This window comes from Leptosomus discolor, chromosome 3, assembly GCF_034619465.1.
Source record: "Leptosomus discolor isolate bLepDis1 chromosome 3, bLepDis1.hap2, whole genome shotgun sequence".
Taxonomy (NCBI): Eukaryota; Metazoa; Chordata; class Aves; order Leptosomiformes; family Leptosomidae; genus Leptosomus; species Leptosomus discolor.
This window is the reverse complement of record NC_141393.1, coordinates 2027607-2046430: the sequence shown is the minus strand read 5'-3', so window position 1 is coordinate 2046430 and position 18824 is coordinate 2027607. Positions and strand designations below refer to the sequence as shown.

At 49.0% G+C, this 18824-nt stretch overlaps 1 protein-coding gene across 1 annotated transcript in view; it reads left to right on the top strand.

Annotated features, from left to right (window-relative positions):
• Positions 1–18824, top strand: part of MDGA2 (MAM domain containing glycosylphosphatidylinositol anchor 2) — a 244782-nt gene that overhangs the window by 71600 nt on the left and 154358 nt on the right. Inside the window, exon 6 of the mRNA XM_086462047.1 lies at positions 18456–18725. Within this exon, the coding sequence (XP_086318173.1) occupies positions 18456–18725 (270 nt within the window). The remainder of the gene's footprint in view (positions 1–18455; positions 18726–18824) is intronic.

The following is an 18824-nucleotide window of genomic DNA, read 5'->3' as shown; positions in this document are numbered from 1 at the left end:
CGTGATGCCAAAGAGCAAAGTGCTCAGCTTAGACTTCTAAAGAATTAGAAGTTTCAGAGGAGTGTTTTCTGGAGAAGAGTTCTGCAGAAAATGTTGTAACATTTGAAGACTTCAGGTTAGATTACGCTGGGTTATGCCTTAATAGCATATGCCTCAGGGCACTGAAAAACGGGTAGCAAATGAACAAAACAGCCGAGGCATTAACATGCTGAGTGTGTCTAAGATGAACTATGAATTTTATTTGCACTTGCACTTTTCACATTAGTTCTGTCCTCGCGGCTTTATTCCAAGGAGTTGCCTTCAGCTTTTTCTGAATTTCTGATTTGACAGCAGGGACTTCAGAACTGTGGCGTGTACCGTTCCCGTGCACAACCCACTGCAAAGCGGAGTCACAGCTCAGCTTTAAAGCTGCCACTGGCAGTAGGGGATTTACAGTCACATCTGGAGGTATCTCGCAAAATGCTTTGGAAGCCCTTAATTTGCTCTCTCATTAACTTTGCTGGGGCAGGGGGGAATCGTACTGTGAGGTTTGTCCCTCATCAGTTGCTCTGATTTCGTGCCAGAGGAGGCCTGAAAGCCTGTCTGCCGTGCAGAGGTGTAGCTGGTAGGTGGGAGCAACTTTCCTCTCAACACCAGTAATGCCTCATCCACCGTAATCCTTTAGGAGAGGGTATGAGAGTTGTTACCGCTCCCATTTGTCAGGGTGATGTTTGATGTCGGAGCCAGAGCAACCTCTGTCCATGTTGGACCTCATCTGCAACAGAAGTTTATGTTACAGCGGTGGGGGAGCATCGAATAGCGTGACTGTTCCCGAGGACAGGTGATGATGATCTAATTTTCCACAAAGAATTCATTATTCCCACCTTGGAAATGCCATGTTTATTTTGGGAGGAGGGTATCTTGCGACGTTAACAGGAATTGCTCTTTTGGAGTAATTTCGAAAGTAAACAAGCCTGAAAAATTGCAAGGATTCACGCTGTTTCGTGAGGAACGTTGTTGCAACCATCATCAAGGGCAAGATTAAATATGTATAGTAATTACTGCAACGACCCATTAAAGACAATGACTGATGTCTTGGTGACTCTGAGACAAAACTTTTGTCGTTTGGTTTGACTTATCTGATACGGAAGTTCTTTGGTAGAACTTCACCTGGTATAACTTCATAGAAGTTATATAAATTGTGAATCCAGAGTAATCCGGGATAAATCCAAAGTAATGAAAATCAGAGCCCGAACTTGATACTCTGTTTTGGTATAGAACAGTCCTAGCCTGTCCGTCCGTTGCTAATTTAAAGCTGGAGGCACGTAGTGGAGAAGCCTATCTAATGGCAACAAGGGAGAGACAAGCAGAAGTGTCTGTAAGGTGGCAAACCTGTGCGATATTTGTTGTAGTTAACGTGGCTGCAAGTGAACTTAAGTTCAGCTGCAGGTTATGTGACCATGGTGTGAAATTGCTGGCAGTTTGGCGGTTCTGCCTTTACCAGGTCTGTAGGCGTAACTGGTGCAAGAAGATTTTGTTGAACGTGGCTGTTACTGGCGAGAGAGGTACGAAGGAGAGCAGCTGAAGCTCACAGCAGCTGTGGGTTTCCATCTCAGTCCGTCACCGGGTTCAGGCTTTTATTGTGTGACACGGGGACTGACGTGTGGCAGGACTTCTGGATGTTGTGACGAGCGTCTGTCGGGTGTGGGGAGTGTCAGCAGAGAGCGCTTGTCTTGGTTTGAAAGACAGGTGTCTGCGGAGGAAGGCAGGAGCCTCCCTTAAAATGGAAAGTGCAACCCCCTTCCCTCCAAATTATTATGATTTTGAAATTAACGGGCCTTCAGGCAAAGATATGAGGAATAGGAATAACAGTTCTTTACTAATATATATATATATATATATATATATAACACAAGGCAGGGAAAAACAAACAACCCCCTGGTTTACACTGACAGAGTCAGAAATACAACCTGACCCCCTGTTAGGGGGGCAGTAGCAGTCAGATAAGATGCTGGCTGCAGTCCTCCTGAAGCGATGGCTGTAGTTCTGTGGAAGCAGCGATCAGGTAAAAGAGTCTGGTCTTCCTCCGAAGGTCCAGTGGTAGGTAGGTAGCTCTTGTCCTCTGGAACTCCAGTGGGGGGGGGGGAAACTCCTCTGGGAATCCAGTGGAAGAAGGCTGCTAGGGTGTTGGAGATCTCCGTTTTTATTTGGCATGGACTGCTTGGCTCCTTCCCCCCGGGCGGAGCATCTCACCATGGGATGGGGAGTCGTGAGGCAGTTCCTTGATGGGCCATGAACAGGAGATAGCCCAGGAGCGAGTTATCGATGGGTCAGGCGATAAGGCATTGTTGTGCCCAGTAACAGGAGATAGTCCAGAGGGGGGAGGCAGGGAGCACCGCCCCACCTGGTCTCAACAGCTCCTGAAGATGGTGATAGAATACTCTTTTTTTTCCTTTTGGCACATTTTACACTGTCACCTAGGACAGCGCTTGAGGAAGGGCGCTCCGCAGGTGTGGCTAAAACCTGGTGTAGCTGTTACCGCATGCCTGGAAATCCCGACTGCTCTCACAGTACCCTGCTGCTACCCCGCGCGCTGTTTGCACCCAGGGCCACCGAGGTTCTCACAGATGACAGTCAAGTCACCTGTTGAACATTCTGCTTGAGAATCTTCCCGTGTTGTTAAGAGAGTTTGGCGACAGAGGCACACGAACGCTTGTTCATTCCACTTTCTTTCTCTGAAACACTCAAGTCTCCCCTCCTCTACCTGTAGGTGGCTCAGGCATGAGCGCATGTCACGGTTTGAGGCTGGGCCGGCCACTAATGAATGACAGACGCTCTCTACTAACCCCTCTCCCCTCCCAAAAGGGAACAGGAGAGAGAACAAGGGAGAGAGACTTTACGGTTTGGAAAAGAAAACTAAACCAGCTTTAATGGAACAATAACAATAAAAGAAAAGATAATAATAAGAATAAGGAAAAAAAAAGAAATATATACAGTATGTACAAATATATACAAAACCAATACTGAACCGAACTCCCCCCCCACCCTGATGACGACACGTCACCACCACACCACAGGGCTGGCACTGGGGCAGTCCCAGGCTGGACTCAGCAGCAGACAGGGACGGGATGCAGGAGCTGGACTCAGGCACTGGATTCAGGGATGCACGGATCAGTCCTCCTCAGATGTCGGCCATCGAAGAAGAGCGAAGGGGCGAGACCCTCGTGATCTCTCAGCTTTATACTGAATATGACATCTAGGGGATGGAATACCCTGTTGGTCAGGTTTGGGTCACCTGTCCAGTTCGCTCCTCCCTGTAGGTGCGACCCTTTTCACTCCTGGCACCCCAACACGCAGTACAAGATTTAGCAGTGACCTTGGTCGCCATAAGAACAAGTATAAGCAAGGGCCTCTCTGCATCCCATCCCTTGGTACGAACTATAAACACCAGGCCTTAGCACTGCTGGGAGCAGTCACTGTCTGGAAAAACAGGCTGCTGTTTCAGAAAGTGCTGGTAGTTAGAGGGGACTTAACTGAAAAGTTAAAAGCACTAAAACAGAAGTAGTTCTGATTTAGCCCAAACCAGGACAGCGCGGACACTTGTTTCAAGCAAAGCATTGCCGACCCAGGCGCTCTGCTGCTGCTCCTTGGGCCGCAGGGTCTTTCATACGTCCCCGTTCCTGTGCGCACACCTGAGCTGAGGACACCAGGCCCGTCTTCGGGCAAGGAGGTCGGGTCGCTGCTCGGAGCCGCCTGCCGGCTCGTCCCTGCGACCTTTTTGGGGTCTGTGCTCACTCCATCTCGTGGATGATTTGATTGCGTGTCGTGGCGTCACCAGAGGAACAGTTGATTACCGTGATAGAACCAATCCAAAGGAAACTTTCTGCATACTTCTCCTTGAATAATTAGCGAGGTAATTAAGCTGATGCCATCAGATGTATTCATCAGTATACTTTGGACATGACGCAGGTTTGGAGAGTCACACGTAGGTATGATTAGGTACACTCACCCCCCCCCTTCACTGAACAGTTAATCATGTCTGTTCTGCGGGAGTGGGAAGCACGCCATCATGGGTCTGTAGGTACTATGGGAGTTAGAGTGCAAAGGCGTCCTTTTTCAGGCACATGAATTTCTTTGTTCCAGTGCTAACTAGTTTAAAATACAAAAAACAAAGTGGATGTCGTAATGAGAGAGGCTGAGATCATCTCAGGAGCGTGTGACCATGCATATGCCAGAGCCCGAGATGACAATTAGCGGTAATATCGAACAGCAGCAGGTAGAGGCACTTGTTGAGCACAGACCCACTTTGTATCTAAAGACAGCTATTAGTCTGCAAATTTATTATCTCAATAGATGAGAAGTTTGAAAGGAAGCAGAAACACTGTGAAGTGATTCACCTGCTGGCAGATTGCTGGTGAGTGGCAGGAACAGGAATAGAAGTCAAGATGTGAGGAAGAACAGCGAAGGGACTAATTTTGCGACTCTCATTTGTTTTTAGTAGAAGTTAATTTGGGGGAGTTAATGCAAGCAGGAGTTGTAAAACCAAACGCAGCTGCTTTGCAGCAAAATCAAGGGGTTATTCTGGCAAGGAGGAGGCACCCTGACAATTTTCTCGCTGTATGTGCTTCAATAAGTGCTGTCGGAAGAGGAGCAGCTGCGAGGGTGGGTGTCACACTGAGTCATGACCTCCACGCTTTCTCTCTACGTTACCCATCTTTTTTGTGGCCTCACTGTGTCCATGCTGTACCGAAGAAGTCTGGTTGATCCGATTCCGGCTCCCGCTCTACCAGTTGGGCTTTTCTTGGGGGTGCTACTGTCCCATCTCTTCCCCAGGGCCTCAGAGGGTTCTTGTATGGCACTCACGTGTGTCTTTTCCCCGTTCATGTTCTTCACCCTCTCAGAGCTCTTAGTGTATTTGTATTCCTGAAATCGGTGAAATTTTTCCTCCCAACAGTCCTCGCAGTTTGAAACTGCAAGAAGCACAGCAGACAGAGCTGGCAGCGAAGGCTCCTGGGCTGGGGGGAGCACAGTGCTGCAGGCTGTGTCTTCTCATAGGAGCAGCTCCCAGACACCTCCCTCATCTCCTGTTCCTGCTTAACGAGTGTTTTGGAATCGCCACCTTGATTCCTCTATTGTACCTGCTCATCCTCTTGCCTTGGCTTTAGTAAGACCTTCGATGTGACCTCCCGTAGTTTCCTTATAGCCGGATTTGTGAGATGCGAAGGATTAGTGGACAATTGGCTGGGCCTTTGGGCTTGAAGGGTGGCGTGATGTCCAGCTGGTGGTCGTTCGCACACGTCATCCCTCGGGGATCCGAAACGGGGAACAATACCGGAATTATTAATGACCAAAATGATGGGACCTAGTGCCCTTTTGGCAAGTTCTCACGTACCAAATTGGGAGTACTGGTCAATAGCGGGGTCTTGACGGGCTGGACAAAAGGGCAGACAAGGAGCTTCATGAAATTAGCTGAGGGAAAGGGTTGGGGTCCATGTTGGGGCCAACTGGCTAGATGCAGCTTTGCAGAAAGGGGGCTGGGGTGTCCTGCAGACGAGGTGAAGATGAGCCAGCAATGTGCCCATCCCCAAAAGACCAAGAGTAAGCTGGGCTGTCCTAGCAGGACTGCAGCCAGCAGGACCAGGGCTGTGACCCTTCCCCTCTGTTCGGCTCTTGTGGGGCTGCATTGGACTGCTCTGTCCGGTTTGGGGCTCCCTAGAACAAGCGAGACATGGGTGAACAGGAGCAAGACCGGTGGAGGCCACAAAGATGGTGTGGAGCTAGAGCAGGTGACACGTGGGAGGAGGCTGAAGGAGCTGGCTCGGCTCGCCTTGGGGAAGATGCTCAAACTTTGACTGGATGAGGCCTGAGCGACCTGATCTGATCAGCATTTCTTCACGCGGGGCTCTGACCAGAGGCCTCCGCAGGTCCCTTCTGCAGTTCTGTGAGTAAAGTCAGCACGTTAAAGGGCAAAACAGCGTTGTGGAAGTTGTCGTTTGAATTCAGTGTCATCTCCTCTCCCCAGCGTATTGTTGTCTGTGTAAGAACTGCTGAAAGTCCTGAAAACCTGTTGCCCTGCCTTAGCATGGACCATACGTTGGTCCGGAGGGGCTTCTTTTTGAAGATGCTTAGCAGGAACAAGTGCAGTCTCCTTTAGAAATGCAGGGGTTATGCCATTCCAAGCATAATTCTGCTCTCTGTCAGACATGAGTTATTGACAGCTGATGTTACAATCTGTCACCAGTTTGCATGTGACTCACTCCATAATCTTTAGAGCTAAGGTAACTTCAGAAGCAGCTAGCTCCGAATCGCCCATCTGAATGCCCAGATCTAATAATAACATGAATGGATCCTTTTAACACTGTTGATTGTTTCAAAGTGCCAGACCAAATGCTATGATACTTACCCATAAACCCACTGAAATTCTGGGCTTCCTACAATGTTTCTTCTAATATATTTGAGTAAAGGCAAATAAAACTTTTATCTTGATCTACAGAGCATTTTTGGTGGCACAGATTAATTTGAAAACGTGTATTGGTTTGTGTATTAGCAGCCGGTTCAGGCTGCTTAGTGCAGGTGGTCGTTAATACATAATATTGAGGCTGATTTTTGGCAGCCTCCAACGTAGAAATAATCCACCACAGTAACTTTTACCCAGAAAGATGGGTATTTCAATATGCGATTTTTCAGCTGCGGGACATAGTTCATTCAAATCACAGCTGAAGCTGGCGTTCTGTCTGAAGGGACGTGGTGGGAAACAAATTGAAAAAGGCTTGATTCACTTTTAATCCGTCCATTAAGCAGCAGTCTTGTCGCGATAAACTTGCTTTGTTTCCCTTCGTTCAGACCCTACAGCGTTAAGAGCATTATCTCATTTTGAAAAAAAATATTTCTCTTGGCATCCCCCTGGCATTCTCAGAGAATGCGACCGCGAGATGCGATCCTGCACTAAAGGGGCTTGAAATCCTCAGATAGGAAATAGAGCCAGATGTGTACTCGGAGCTGAATGCTGAAGGTGGACGGTTTTAATGCTTTAGCAAAAAGCAATAATAGCAAATAAAGCTGGGAAGGACCCCAAGAGGTCATCTCGTCCCGTTCTTCATGGCAGAACGCGTTAGATCTAAACCTTGTCCTGCTGATGTCTAACCTGGCTGCCAGCAGCAGAGGTGCCGCATCGTCGGCGGGCAGTCTGGCCCGTCGCTCCGCTCCTGTCCCCCGTGGCATGAAGAAATTATCCCCTTCCCCTTTGCAGCAGCGTTTCGTCGATTTGGAGGTGGTTGTCTTGTCCCAGGTGTTCTGTTGGATAACGAACCTAGCTCCTTAATTTTTGCCTGTGAGTCGCATCATCTCTACACTCGCGCTGCTCCCGTTGGTCTCCTCTGTCCACCTCCCTGGTGAAGTTCAGTGCTTCAGGGCATGCAGGGCGCCCCACAGCACCCAGCCTCATAAGCATGGGGTTCAGCGCAGGGCTTATTCCATACATTTCCCAGTAAAGTTCTGGTTTGTGCCTCCCTGTATGGTAACTCCCTTTTACCAAGCTGATGTGTGTCCACTTTGCCCTCCACCATAACCCTGAGGGTCCTTTCTCTGCAGCTCCTCATTAGCCAGTCGTTCCTAATCCACTGGTTGCCTGGGTGCTCGTTGCTATTGCAAGACGGGATTCATCCCACCTGTCTTGCAGTCTGAAAGCCGGGGTGTCTGTGCCAGGCTGGTGGTTGAGGGAGCGCTGAATATGGTGGAGAGAGGGTGTTCAGGGAGCACTCGGTGGAGAGAGGGAGAGAGATGGCTCTGAAGAGCAATTCGTCCCATCTGTTTTTGGAGAGCAGGAATTGTGCTTTAGGGGTGCTTATATCTCATAGAGATACGTGACCTCGGATTGCCTGCCTGCCTTTGGGGTGGTTGAAATGAGCCGGGAGGAATTTAAGCCTCCACGTACAACCGTGCGTCTAAATATAGTGATGAAGGGGACAGTTTCATGATTGGGTTAAGCTGATTTAACGCCGCTCTGCTGCTAAAGGGAGGATCCTGCCTTCCCTTCGTATACCCTCTTGATAAAATGTCCACAGAATGAATAGTTCATACAGTGTGGGAGCTGTGAGCTATTGTAGTCGTCTCCAGAGCGTAACCACCGAGGAAGTGCTCTGAATAGCAAACGTATCCGCCTCCCTTCCTCCCTGTTGGAGCTATCAATGCCACATCTGTGCGTGAACGGCAGCACGAGCAAAGTGCGAGTCATCAAAGTGCTGCTGCTGGAGGATGAAAAGCAGCCAGGCGAACCGGGAATAAAGGGATGAGTCATCAAAGCTGCGTCCCCATTGGTTAAAAAACAGAGGATTTCAGGGGGAAAGGAAAAACAAAAAAGTTGGAGGAGGAATTAAAAAAAAAAAAGGCTATTGAGGAGAGAGGGGGAGAGCGCTGGGAGTGGGCTATGGGTACCTGGGCTGGCGCTCCAGGCCAGCTTGTTCACGTATGTGTGAATGTAAAAAGGCTGAGTCCAGCTGAAAATGGACCTCGTTAAATATATAATCTCATTCTTTGCTTTATTTCTTTCCTGTAACTCCCCTCTCTGCTTCCCCTGTGCGTTCATAATTTTGTATTCTTGATGGTAGGCCTGGACAAAATCATCTTGCACTTCGCTCAGCTTTCGAGCCTCTTTATTTTGGTGGCAGCCTCAGGGGAAATTGAAAAATATGAGGTGGTTTTCTTTGGGTTTTTTTTTGGCCTCACTCTTACCTTTCTGACCAGGTAGTGTATTCAAGTGGAGCAGTGACTGCCGGTACCTGGGGGGCACATGCACCCTGGTCTGAGCTGGAGGCACCAATGGGTGGCTCTGGCAGTCGGCAGAGGGTGGGGGGAGCCAGCCCTTTGAGCTAGAAGGGGTCCAGGTGCTTTTGCAAAGAAGAGAATTCACCCTGTGTGTCAGGGTAAACCCTAAAAACCACGTGCAATACTGAAAGCTGGCCGGGGAATGTCTGTCTTCAGTGATTCCCTGTATTAAGTCAAAAAAAGGGCACATGCCTGAAGAATTGGGGTTTGAGAACTTGGCCGTTATTTCCACTGCCCCCGGGAGTGCTGCAGTTTTAAAGGTGGTAAAAATTAAATGGGAAAAAGAGCAAGTAAAACAAAAGAAAAAGGTTGGGATGTATGGTGGACTTGTTTAATGTGTCTAAACACAAAGGGTTTTAGAACTGGAAGTCGTTACAGATGGAGTATTTTGCTACTTCTCGGCACGTGGATTCGTGCAGCACCTGAGCGAGATGCCGTTGAAGTTAGAAGCTCTACGTGGCTGGTCACTGCTTGCCAGTGACTTTATAAAAACGCATTTTTACAGTGAGAGTGGATTGAGCAACGGCACAGGTGGCCCAGAGAGGTTGTGGAGTCTCCAACCTTGGAGGCAGTCAAAAGACATCTGGAGACAGCCCTGGGCAGCCTAGGGGACCCTGCTGGAGCAGGGAGGTTGGGCCAGATGACCTCCCGAGGTGCCTCCAACCTCAACCATCCTGCGATTTTTGTGGTGAATTCTGCTCCTAAGCTGCAAAGAGCTCACATTTAAGTGTCTCTACGTAATTTTTCTCCCTTGACTTGGAGAAGTCGTTGCCAAGACAAAAGGTGAACCAGCCCTGGGAAGCCTCGTCCCTTCCCAGCAGAGTCCGCAGCTGAGTTGGCGTGTCCTGAGAGAGCAGAGGAACTGCTGTAGGTGCACGTTAGGTGCACATTAGCTTGGCAGTTTGGCTGCTGGATTATCTTGTCCTGGCTGGTTTAAGACACACTTTCTGCCTAGAAGAGTTGTCTCTCTTGTGAGACCAACAAGCAAGGCTCTCCGAGAGCAGTCAGAAGGTTTTGGCACTCTCAGTAGCAGCAGGGAGGGTAGAGCAGAGTGGTTGGGTGTATAAAAGTGATGTTCATTGGTGTTCAGTTTGTTGGGGTTTTTTTTGCTTTGTTTTTGGTTGGGTTTTTTTTTTTAGGGAGGGTGTTGGGTTGGGTTGTTTAAGGATTATTGATGAAAAGAAAGGACCTACCGTATTGCAGCGTGGTCAATAAAAAGTTTATTTTTACCCTGTGATTCAAAATCTGGACTTCAGCTGGGAATTACAACCTATTCTTTTTCGAACTTTATTGAGTAAATAAGTACAGAAATGGTGCTTCCAGCCCAGCGGGGACCTCGAATGTTCTTTTTGCTCTGACTTGAAAGGAGCCATTCATACTGTGTATAGTGAGGAGTATGTGCATGGCTGTAAATTAAATGAATGCATACACACACACATATCTATATGAAAGTGTAATTCAATTATGTTCTATTACTTCAGTTCTGCATATGAAATAATTCACAAAACTGGAGGAAATAATGTACTTTCATTTTTATTCATCATAGATGAGCGAGTTGTCAAGGACATGACTTTCTGCCTCTGCTTTGATATTGCTATTAAAGTATTAGTTTTCTTCTGCTTTTCCAGTAATCCCTAAAGCCAGTTGTGACATTTTCTCAATTCCATATACCCAGTTTAAATACATATATTTGTCTCACTCTAATTATAACACACATTGGTGTCTGATTTTTTTTTTCTCTGTGCTACATCAACGACAGGTATTTCTTTTCCTCCCAGTGTAGTGTCTCTCAGCTATCCCTATCCCAGGCAGCAGTAGAGACTCTGCTTCTTTCAAGTTCAGTGAACATCTGTATCGGATCATCGATTAGAAGATGTTTCCAGCCTCCCTGCCGATGATACCGTGGCAGCTCTGTTGAAACTGGAAGCGTTTTGTTGTAGAGCTAGGTTGTTACGTCGAAGGTGCTTGGTGAACTGGTGTTGTGAAGGGTGGAACTGGTGTTGTGAAGGGTGGAACTGGTGTTGTGAAGGGTGGAACTTGGAGCATTAATGATGGCTTAATGACTGCTAGCTTTGAGCTGGATCGGGGAAACCTTTTCCCCAGTCATCAGTCAAAACCAGTGTGTGTTGCTTGCTGGTTTATTACTCTGTGAGGATCGGTAGATGTCGTAGCCACATTTTATAATTGATCTCCATCTCGCTGTCACATCTGCCTAACTTGCCTTGAGTGCACGTGTGTCTACTAGGTAGGAAAATTGATGGCACTTCGGGTGTAAATTCCCTGTAGTGACTTGACTAGCAGGGGTGTGTGTGGTGACCTGGGGTACTTCCAGTAGCACTTTGTCACCTGCACTGTTGAGTTCACAGCCAGGCTCTGCGCGCCGGTGAAATACATGGGCTGCAGAAGCAATACTTGCACGCGAGAGCCGCTGAATGGAAGTCCCTTTAAAAAGGATGCAGCTGCAATATGAATGGGGACCCGGGCAGTTTCCCTCGTCGTGAGTAGCGCCTTGTTCTTCGCGGGGACGAGCTCGCAGCGGCACTGCGGCTCTCTTTGTGCCCCGGCAAACCAACCATGACTCCGAAATGTGGGACTGGCACTCAGCAACCCCTGCTTCTCAAGGGCAGTAAAGATGCAGAGCTCTTTTGAGCACTGAACCGTTCTCATTGTGACGTCCAACTCCGAGGTTTGGAAAGCTTGTTCCGTGCGCTCGCCCGGGGAAATATTTACCAAAGCTTGCTATTGTTTGATAATGAATTTTATGGTTCGTATCGGAGAGTTGAAAGAAAGTTTCCGCTGGGCAGGTTGCCTGGCCGAGTCTCTGCTGGTGCCAGGGTGGAGGCTCTGGCTGGGAGTTGCTTTGCTTGCCAAACCTGGATGGCCCAGCGTCCGCCTCGTTAATCCTGATGGCTGATAGTCCTCCAAGAGAGACCTCAGCCGGGGTGAAGCTTTGGAAGTGTCTGTGGGGGTGATAATACACGCCATTTAGCGTTGACTCCTTTTGGCAGGGACATTTTTGTTGCGTTAGGAAATCTGTAGAAATTTATAAGATTTCATGCATGAGCACCTCCCGTGTCTTCCGTCAGTTTTGGTATTGTGCAGTTGTGTTGGCTCTGCTGCTTAACATTCCAAACCAGTGCTGAACATTACTTAAAACCGTAAAATCCATCACTCTTCAACTCTACGTGAAATTGAGGGTATCGGTCCTGTATCTGCGTGTGTGCGTGTCACCATGTCTCCACGACCCGAACTGTGACCCAGCGTTTTATGGTGTGAGTAGGCAGAGCTCTGGGGCTAAAAACTGAAAAAGTTCGGAGTATTTCATTTAAAAAAATCAGACTGGTTAGTTTAGAGAGGAGATGAACAAGAAGGAAGACAACAGAAATAAATAAATAAATGACATAACGTGAGATCAATCCGTTACATGGAGATTAAATCCAGAAGAATACGGCAGTAGAAAATAATAAAACGGATCTCTGAAATAAAAATTCCCATTGAATTTTGTGGGACCTCTCCAAGATCTAAGCAGGAACTGAGGAGCTTGTCCTTATGCCAGGAGGCAGCTGTTCAGCTCAGGAAGATTCTGGGCTGGTGCGGTTGTGCATCGTTTTTTTTTTTGATTGCACATCGCCCTGCTGAGTTCTGGGGGCTTAGAAGGACTTTGATTTTAAAGTGCCTGCCGTGTAAGAAGAGCCCTGTGTGAACGTGGCAACCAGCAAAGTACCTTGCTGGGTGAAACTGGAGTTTTGTAAAACTTCAATAGCAAAATGAAGATTGGAGGCCTGAATTGCTGGCTTACTGTCACTGCAATGTGTGTCTTTTCGAACAATCTCGGCTGGGACCAAGCGAAAGCTTGTTTGTTCAGGGCGTGAGGGTCTTCAGACGCCTCAAAAAGCTTGGGTGACCTTCCTGTGCCTTTCAAAACCTGAACAGGCAGGATGTCAGTACCGGCTCCAGCCTTGTTTTGGGAAAGCAGGCGGGACTGTAGAAGCGGGAGGGAGCTCGGCTGGCGCTCGCAGGTCTGCTCCCACGGTTGGTGTGGATGCCGTGGGGTGAAACCAGTTGTGCATGTTGGAGGCTGAAGCCTGATGCCCCAAAGCAATATACATCATGAAGGCGAAACCGGCGCCTTCCAGGGGTGCACAATGGCACGTACTGGCTTTTGCAGTCGTATCATTTTTAGGAAGAGCCAGGTCTTTTGGAGAAGACTTTATCTCCTCTTCCTTCTGACTCAATTCCATTATTTCCTGCTGTCTAAACAACAGTTTGAGCTGCGTCATGGGTCTCCTAGTTGGGATTCCCTCATACTAGATGCTTTACAAATGCAAAGGATGCATAAACGCACGCGTTGTCCTTTTGGATCAGGTCTCGTGTCTGTCCTTAGCAAGAGCCAGCAGGAGACATTTCAGTGAGTGCATGAAGTGTGTGCAGTAGACAGATACGTGGCAGTCTGCCCTCCCATTCGAGAAAAAGATACATTTTCTGCCCTGAAGCATGGGTTTTAATAATCCTTCAACAATATTTTGGTATAATCATCAACTATTATAATTGCTCTGGATCATCTTGTCATCTTTATAAATGCCTACTCCATTTTTTTAGTCATGCTGGGCCAAAAACAAATGTGTGTCGGTGAATTGCACAGTTCAGATTTATGCTGTACGTGGTGTTTAGCTCCAAAAGTTTACAAATAAATAAAAGAGTGAAGAAATCCATTTTAGAGAGAGGATTAGGCCAACATTTCAGTTTTCTGAAAGTGCAAGGATCTAAGGATTTGGGGAACATTGTGATCAATGTGAGGTTGGCACACGTAGATTGGCTTTACTGCACTTTCTGCCCGTTCCCATCTATAGGCTCCTGATGCATTTGTAAATCCTCATCCTGAAGGGAGGATTGGTGTCACCTATCTTCTGCCATCTAAATCTTACCTGTCTAGATTAAATAAATCTCTGGGCTCTGTCTGCAGTCGGCAGGGAGATGGATACCACAGGGGAAGATTCTTGCAAGAAGATAGCTCAGGGTAGATAAGAGGAGTCGCCTTTTGACGTTACCTCTTGCTGTCATTGAAGCAGAGCAGGGAGAGGTCTCCCATGACAGTGAGCTCCATTTCCCTAGCTCAAACAGGAGCGAGTCCTAAACTTGTTGTCTAACAGATGTTTGCTCAGAAAATCTGGAAGAGGGAGAAATTCTGCAGCAACCCTGAGCAGCCCAGTCCAGGGCTTGCTGTCCCCACGGCTACACGGAGTTTTGCCATTGTGCCTTCGTTGCTCCCTTCTGTGCTGCAGCTTTGCATTCCCAGTCGGAGGGGAGAGGCAGCTGTTTGCAGCTGCATTGCTGCAGCGTCCTGTGGGGAGCAGTTAGAGGTGTCCCCCCGGTTTGGGAGGAGACAGCGTTCCTGGGTGGAGTCGAACAGAGGAGCGATCCAGTAAAGCAGACCTGCAGGAGCCCTGCGTGCTGTTAGCGAACCCAAGTCAGTTGATACAGGTCTTCCAGCAGGTGACTAAACTTGTGCTTTATCTCCACTTGTTTCCACATCGAGCTCCAGGCTGATGTAGAGAAGCGAACACAAGCACTCTCTAACTTGGAGCTAAAGCCATTTTCCTGCTGCCCCACCGTGTCTGAGCCCTTCACCGGAGTTACAGAGCGTTTGGGACTTTTGCCTCCTTCATTCCCTGGCTGGCTCTCCCTGCTGCTCTCGTTTTCGTTCTCCCCTTTCCTTGCTGAAACAGCCAGTCAGAGCCATGACGAGAAACCACGAGTCTCCAGCTCGTGTTTGGCACAGGAGCAGATGGGTGTTGACTACCACCTTTCCCCACCCCCGGCTGGAAGGAGGAGAGGTCAGTGCTCGTTGCATGGAGAGTGGAGGTTGTGCTCTCCGAGGTGGGCGAATGTGAGGCTGGTGGTGGGGCTGAGCGTGCTTCAGTGGTGGAAGGACAAAGTCCGAGTGACCACCAGGAGCCTTCTGATCTCCATTGCCTAGGCTAGAATTTGGCAACGTGGACGTGACAAGAAATCAGACAAGAGGTGCAGTAGCCCCAATTCTATCCTCAGTTGCACCATAAAGCTGAAAATCAGAGTTTCTGTTATTGGAGCATTGTGTTATGGTGCAGATTACATACAGGGTTTCAAGCAGAGAAATATCAAAATAGCAGCTGCTTGTTGCTGTGAATTCATATTCTGTTCATAATGGGTATTTGTGTGCTACGCTGAGTTTCATTTGCTGGCAACCTTAACATCCCTTCTGAATTTCTTAATATTCTTTGGTTTAAATCAGGCTTTTAATGGTCGCAGTTGAGCGTATTGCTGAATTTTTGTTTGTGTTTGTCTAGTGGGATAGGTTGTAGTTAAGTGAAATGTGTGGTGTAAGCAAAGAGAAATTGCTGTATGCAAACCATAATTTTCATGTACTTACTGTTTTGAGTGCTGTGATGAAAGGGATGTATCACAGCGTTTTTATCGCATCAGCTGCTATCTTTGTCTACCTGAAGGATGGCAAAGGGCCCCCTTTCATCTGGAGGATTATGAGGCCATTACGGTAAACAGCACCACCAGCTTGGATTGACATTGTTGGAGCTTTCATCTTTTCTTCTAAGTTTTGAAGCGTTATTTGTGGTTCTCTTGTTCCCTGTCTCATGACTCGATGTTTAGTAAGAGCAGAGATCAGCTCCTTGCCAGAGTTGTTTAGGAAAAATCATTAAGCTGAGGAGAGAGGAAGGGAGGAAGAGGGGCCAGCTGAGTGCTACCCCCCGGTTGGTGATGACCCTACAGCTCTGGAGCTCGGTTGTAGTTGCGCAGTGCATACCTGGATCCCTGCTTCTGCTGCCTGCGCGCAAACAAAATCACTTCAGCACGAAATGTGATGTACTGCCCAGTTTCACACCTCTCATCCCAAACCAGGGGTCTGTCAGATGATGGGTGCGTCAACTGATGGAAGAATATGAGGTCAGAGGATGCGAGCAGAGACGCTGACGCGGTTGGTGGGCAGCGCTGACTTGTTTTCTGTCTGTGCTTTTAGCTGTTCACCCGGTTTCTTCACCTTTAAGTTGGTTACATGAACGGAGGAATTTGTGCTGGGAAGTGTCTGTCGGTTCCCAAGCCAGGAGGAGCTGGAAGAGGGGCTTTGCTTGTAGACCTCTGCTCTCTCAAAGGGGTACTGGGCAGTAGAAATCCTGCCCAGTTTCGTAACTCTCAGCCCAGCTGGAGGTTGCCCATTCCCTCTGTGCAAGGACAGGTCTAAACGAAGGGCTTCCCATTTGTGTGCTCCAGCTTCTGAAGGCAGAGAAAGCTAATCCCTCTTGGGTGAACTCCAAATAAAGAAAACTCTTATTTTATACTTGACTCTTGTATTTGCCTTTAGTGATTAATGTGTATTCCTTTAGTATTGAGATAAGACTCGTGTATAAAGCAGAACACACAGGAATATATCTCTGTGTGTTGGGTTTGTGTGGCGAAGTTTTGGTAGTGGGGGGGTTACAGGGGTGGCTTCTGTGAGAAGCTGCCAGAAGCTTCCCCCATATCCGATAGAGCCAACGCCAGCCGGCTCCAAGACGGACCTGCTGCTGGCCAAGGCTGAGCCCATCAGCCACGGCGGCAACACCTCTGGGACAACGTATTTAAGAAGGGGAAAAAACTGCTGGGCAACTGCAGCTGGAGAGAGGAGTGAGAACTTGTGAGAGCAACAGCCCTGCAGACCCCCAGGTCAGTGCAGAAGGAGGGGCAGGAGGTGCTCCAGGCGCCGGAGCAGAGATTCCCCTGCAGCCCGTGGGGAAGCCCACGGTGAGGCAGGCTGTGCCCCTGCAGCCCGTGGAGGGCCACGGTGGAGCAGATACCCACCTGCAGCCCGTGGAGGACCCCACGCTGGAGCAGGTGGATGCCCAAAGGAGGCTGTGACCCTGTGGGAAGCCCACGCTGGAGCAGGCTCCTGGCAAAACCTGTGGCCCCGTGGAGAGAGGAGCCCAGGCTGGAGCAGGTCTGGTGGCAGGACTGATGACCCCGCGGGAGGGACCCATGCTGGAGCAGAGGAGGAGTGTGAGGAGGCTTCCCCCCGGAGGAGGAAGGAGCAGCAGAGACATCGTGTGATGAACTGACCACAACCCCCATTCCCCATCCCCCTGCGCTGCTGGCGGGGAGGAGGGAGAGAAATTGAGAGCAGAGCTGAGCCTGGGGAGAAGGGAAGCATGGGGGAAGATGGTTTTAGATTTGGTTTTATTTCTCATTACCCTACTCTGATTTGATTGGTAATAGGTTAAAGTAATTTTTCCCCAAGTGGAGTCTGTTTTGCCCGTGATGGTAATTGCTGAGTGATCTCCCTGTCCTTATCTCAACCCACAAGCCTCTCATTGTATTTTCTCTCCCCTGTCCCACTGAGGGGGGCAGTGATAGAGCGGCTTTGGTGGGCACCAGGCATCCTGCCAGGGTCAACCCACCACACTCGGTAATAACGAGGATAGTGATATAGCTGTTGGATGTAACATTTTTATTTCCTTTCGTTTTTTGTTGTCACGTTTTCTGGTATTCTTTGCCCAGAATTTCAATCCTTCACCTTTATGCCTGTGTTTGTTTAGTATTGCTGCTTTTACTAGCATACTAGCAATATGTATTTTTATATACGTGTGTGTGTGTATGTTTATGCAGTTTAGGGTATGCCTTCAAGCAAAGCCTGAATCCGGCAAGGGTGGATACCTCAACACAAATGACAGGGGATGGCACAGCTCAGATTCTGATTTTAAACTCCAGCATCTAAAATGAATTTCCCTGTCCCGTCCCTTCGTGCTGAGCATTTCTGTTGCTCTTCTTACGTGCCAATATTTCATGGAAAGGCAGAGGCAAGAAGAGGGAATGAAATTCAGTCGCTTGCTTCTCCTCGCCGAGAGCAGCATCGTCTTCCCATTAGCCTGTGCTGCGGTGTAGTTCAGCTGGTTTGGTGGTCCTGCCCAAACGAAGCCCCTGCAGCTGGTCATAGGATAAGGTATGGATATTAGTAGGGACCCATGTCTGCACCTCTCCTGCGTGTCTGTGAGGAGATGGAGCCGTGGCCACGCTGTCTGCTGGTGCTGTGAGCTGCAGGTTGCACAGCCCGTGCGGGGAAAAAAGCATCTGTGCTGGATTCTTCCGTTTCTCCGTGTGCAAGGAGATGCTGCCCCAAGGGAGACGACTCTTCCTGACTCAACAGACCCAGATCAAACTCTGCAAAGTCATTTGGGTTGGCAGCCAAGTCCCAAGGAGTTAATCAGGGAGGCGGGTGGATTAAGAGGGCTGGTTTTCAATGGGTAGGATCTGACTTGGAGAGCACCGAGCCTTCCGTGCCAAATAAGGAGATTGTTACTAATTCCTTTCTTCCAGGGTTTAACATCCAGTGTGCTGGCACCTGTCCCGTACGTCGTACATTCCTTCCCAAGCACAGCCGCGGGGTTGTCCACACATGAATCCTCATCTGCAGTTTGACAGATGACGGTGACGGAGCAGGGTGAGAAAGGTGGTGTCAGGGGGAGCCTCAGGATGGGGAGCACCCTTCTTGGGGGGCACGCCGTCGTCCGCAGAGCGCTGTAGCTGACGTGCCTTGGCTGATCTCAGGTGGCTTCAGCGTGTGCGTCGGGACTGAGCAAGACCACGGCCGTAGCCCCGCTACACCTTTCTCTTCCTCTTGTGTTTTGCAGCTTCCCCTTCAATTAAGCTTCTTGTGGATGACCCGATAGTGGTGAACCCTGGAGAAGCGATCACCTTAGTCTGCGTGACGACAGGAGGGGAGCCAGCCCCCAGCCTGACGTGGGTGAGGTCTGCCGGCATCCTGCCCGAGAAGACGGTCCTGAACGGCGGCACCTTAACGATACCTGCCATCACGTCGGAAGATGCGGGCACGTACAGCTGCCTCGCCAATAACAACGTTGGAAACCCTGCGAAAAAGTCCACCAACATCATCGTCAGAGGTAAGTTGAGTTGGCAAACTGTTGACCTTGATGCCGGGAGATTGATTGGATCCTAATCTGACGGGGTAGCGATGCTCACGTAGCGGTGTCCGCTGTTTC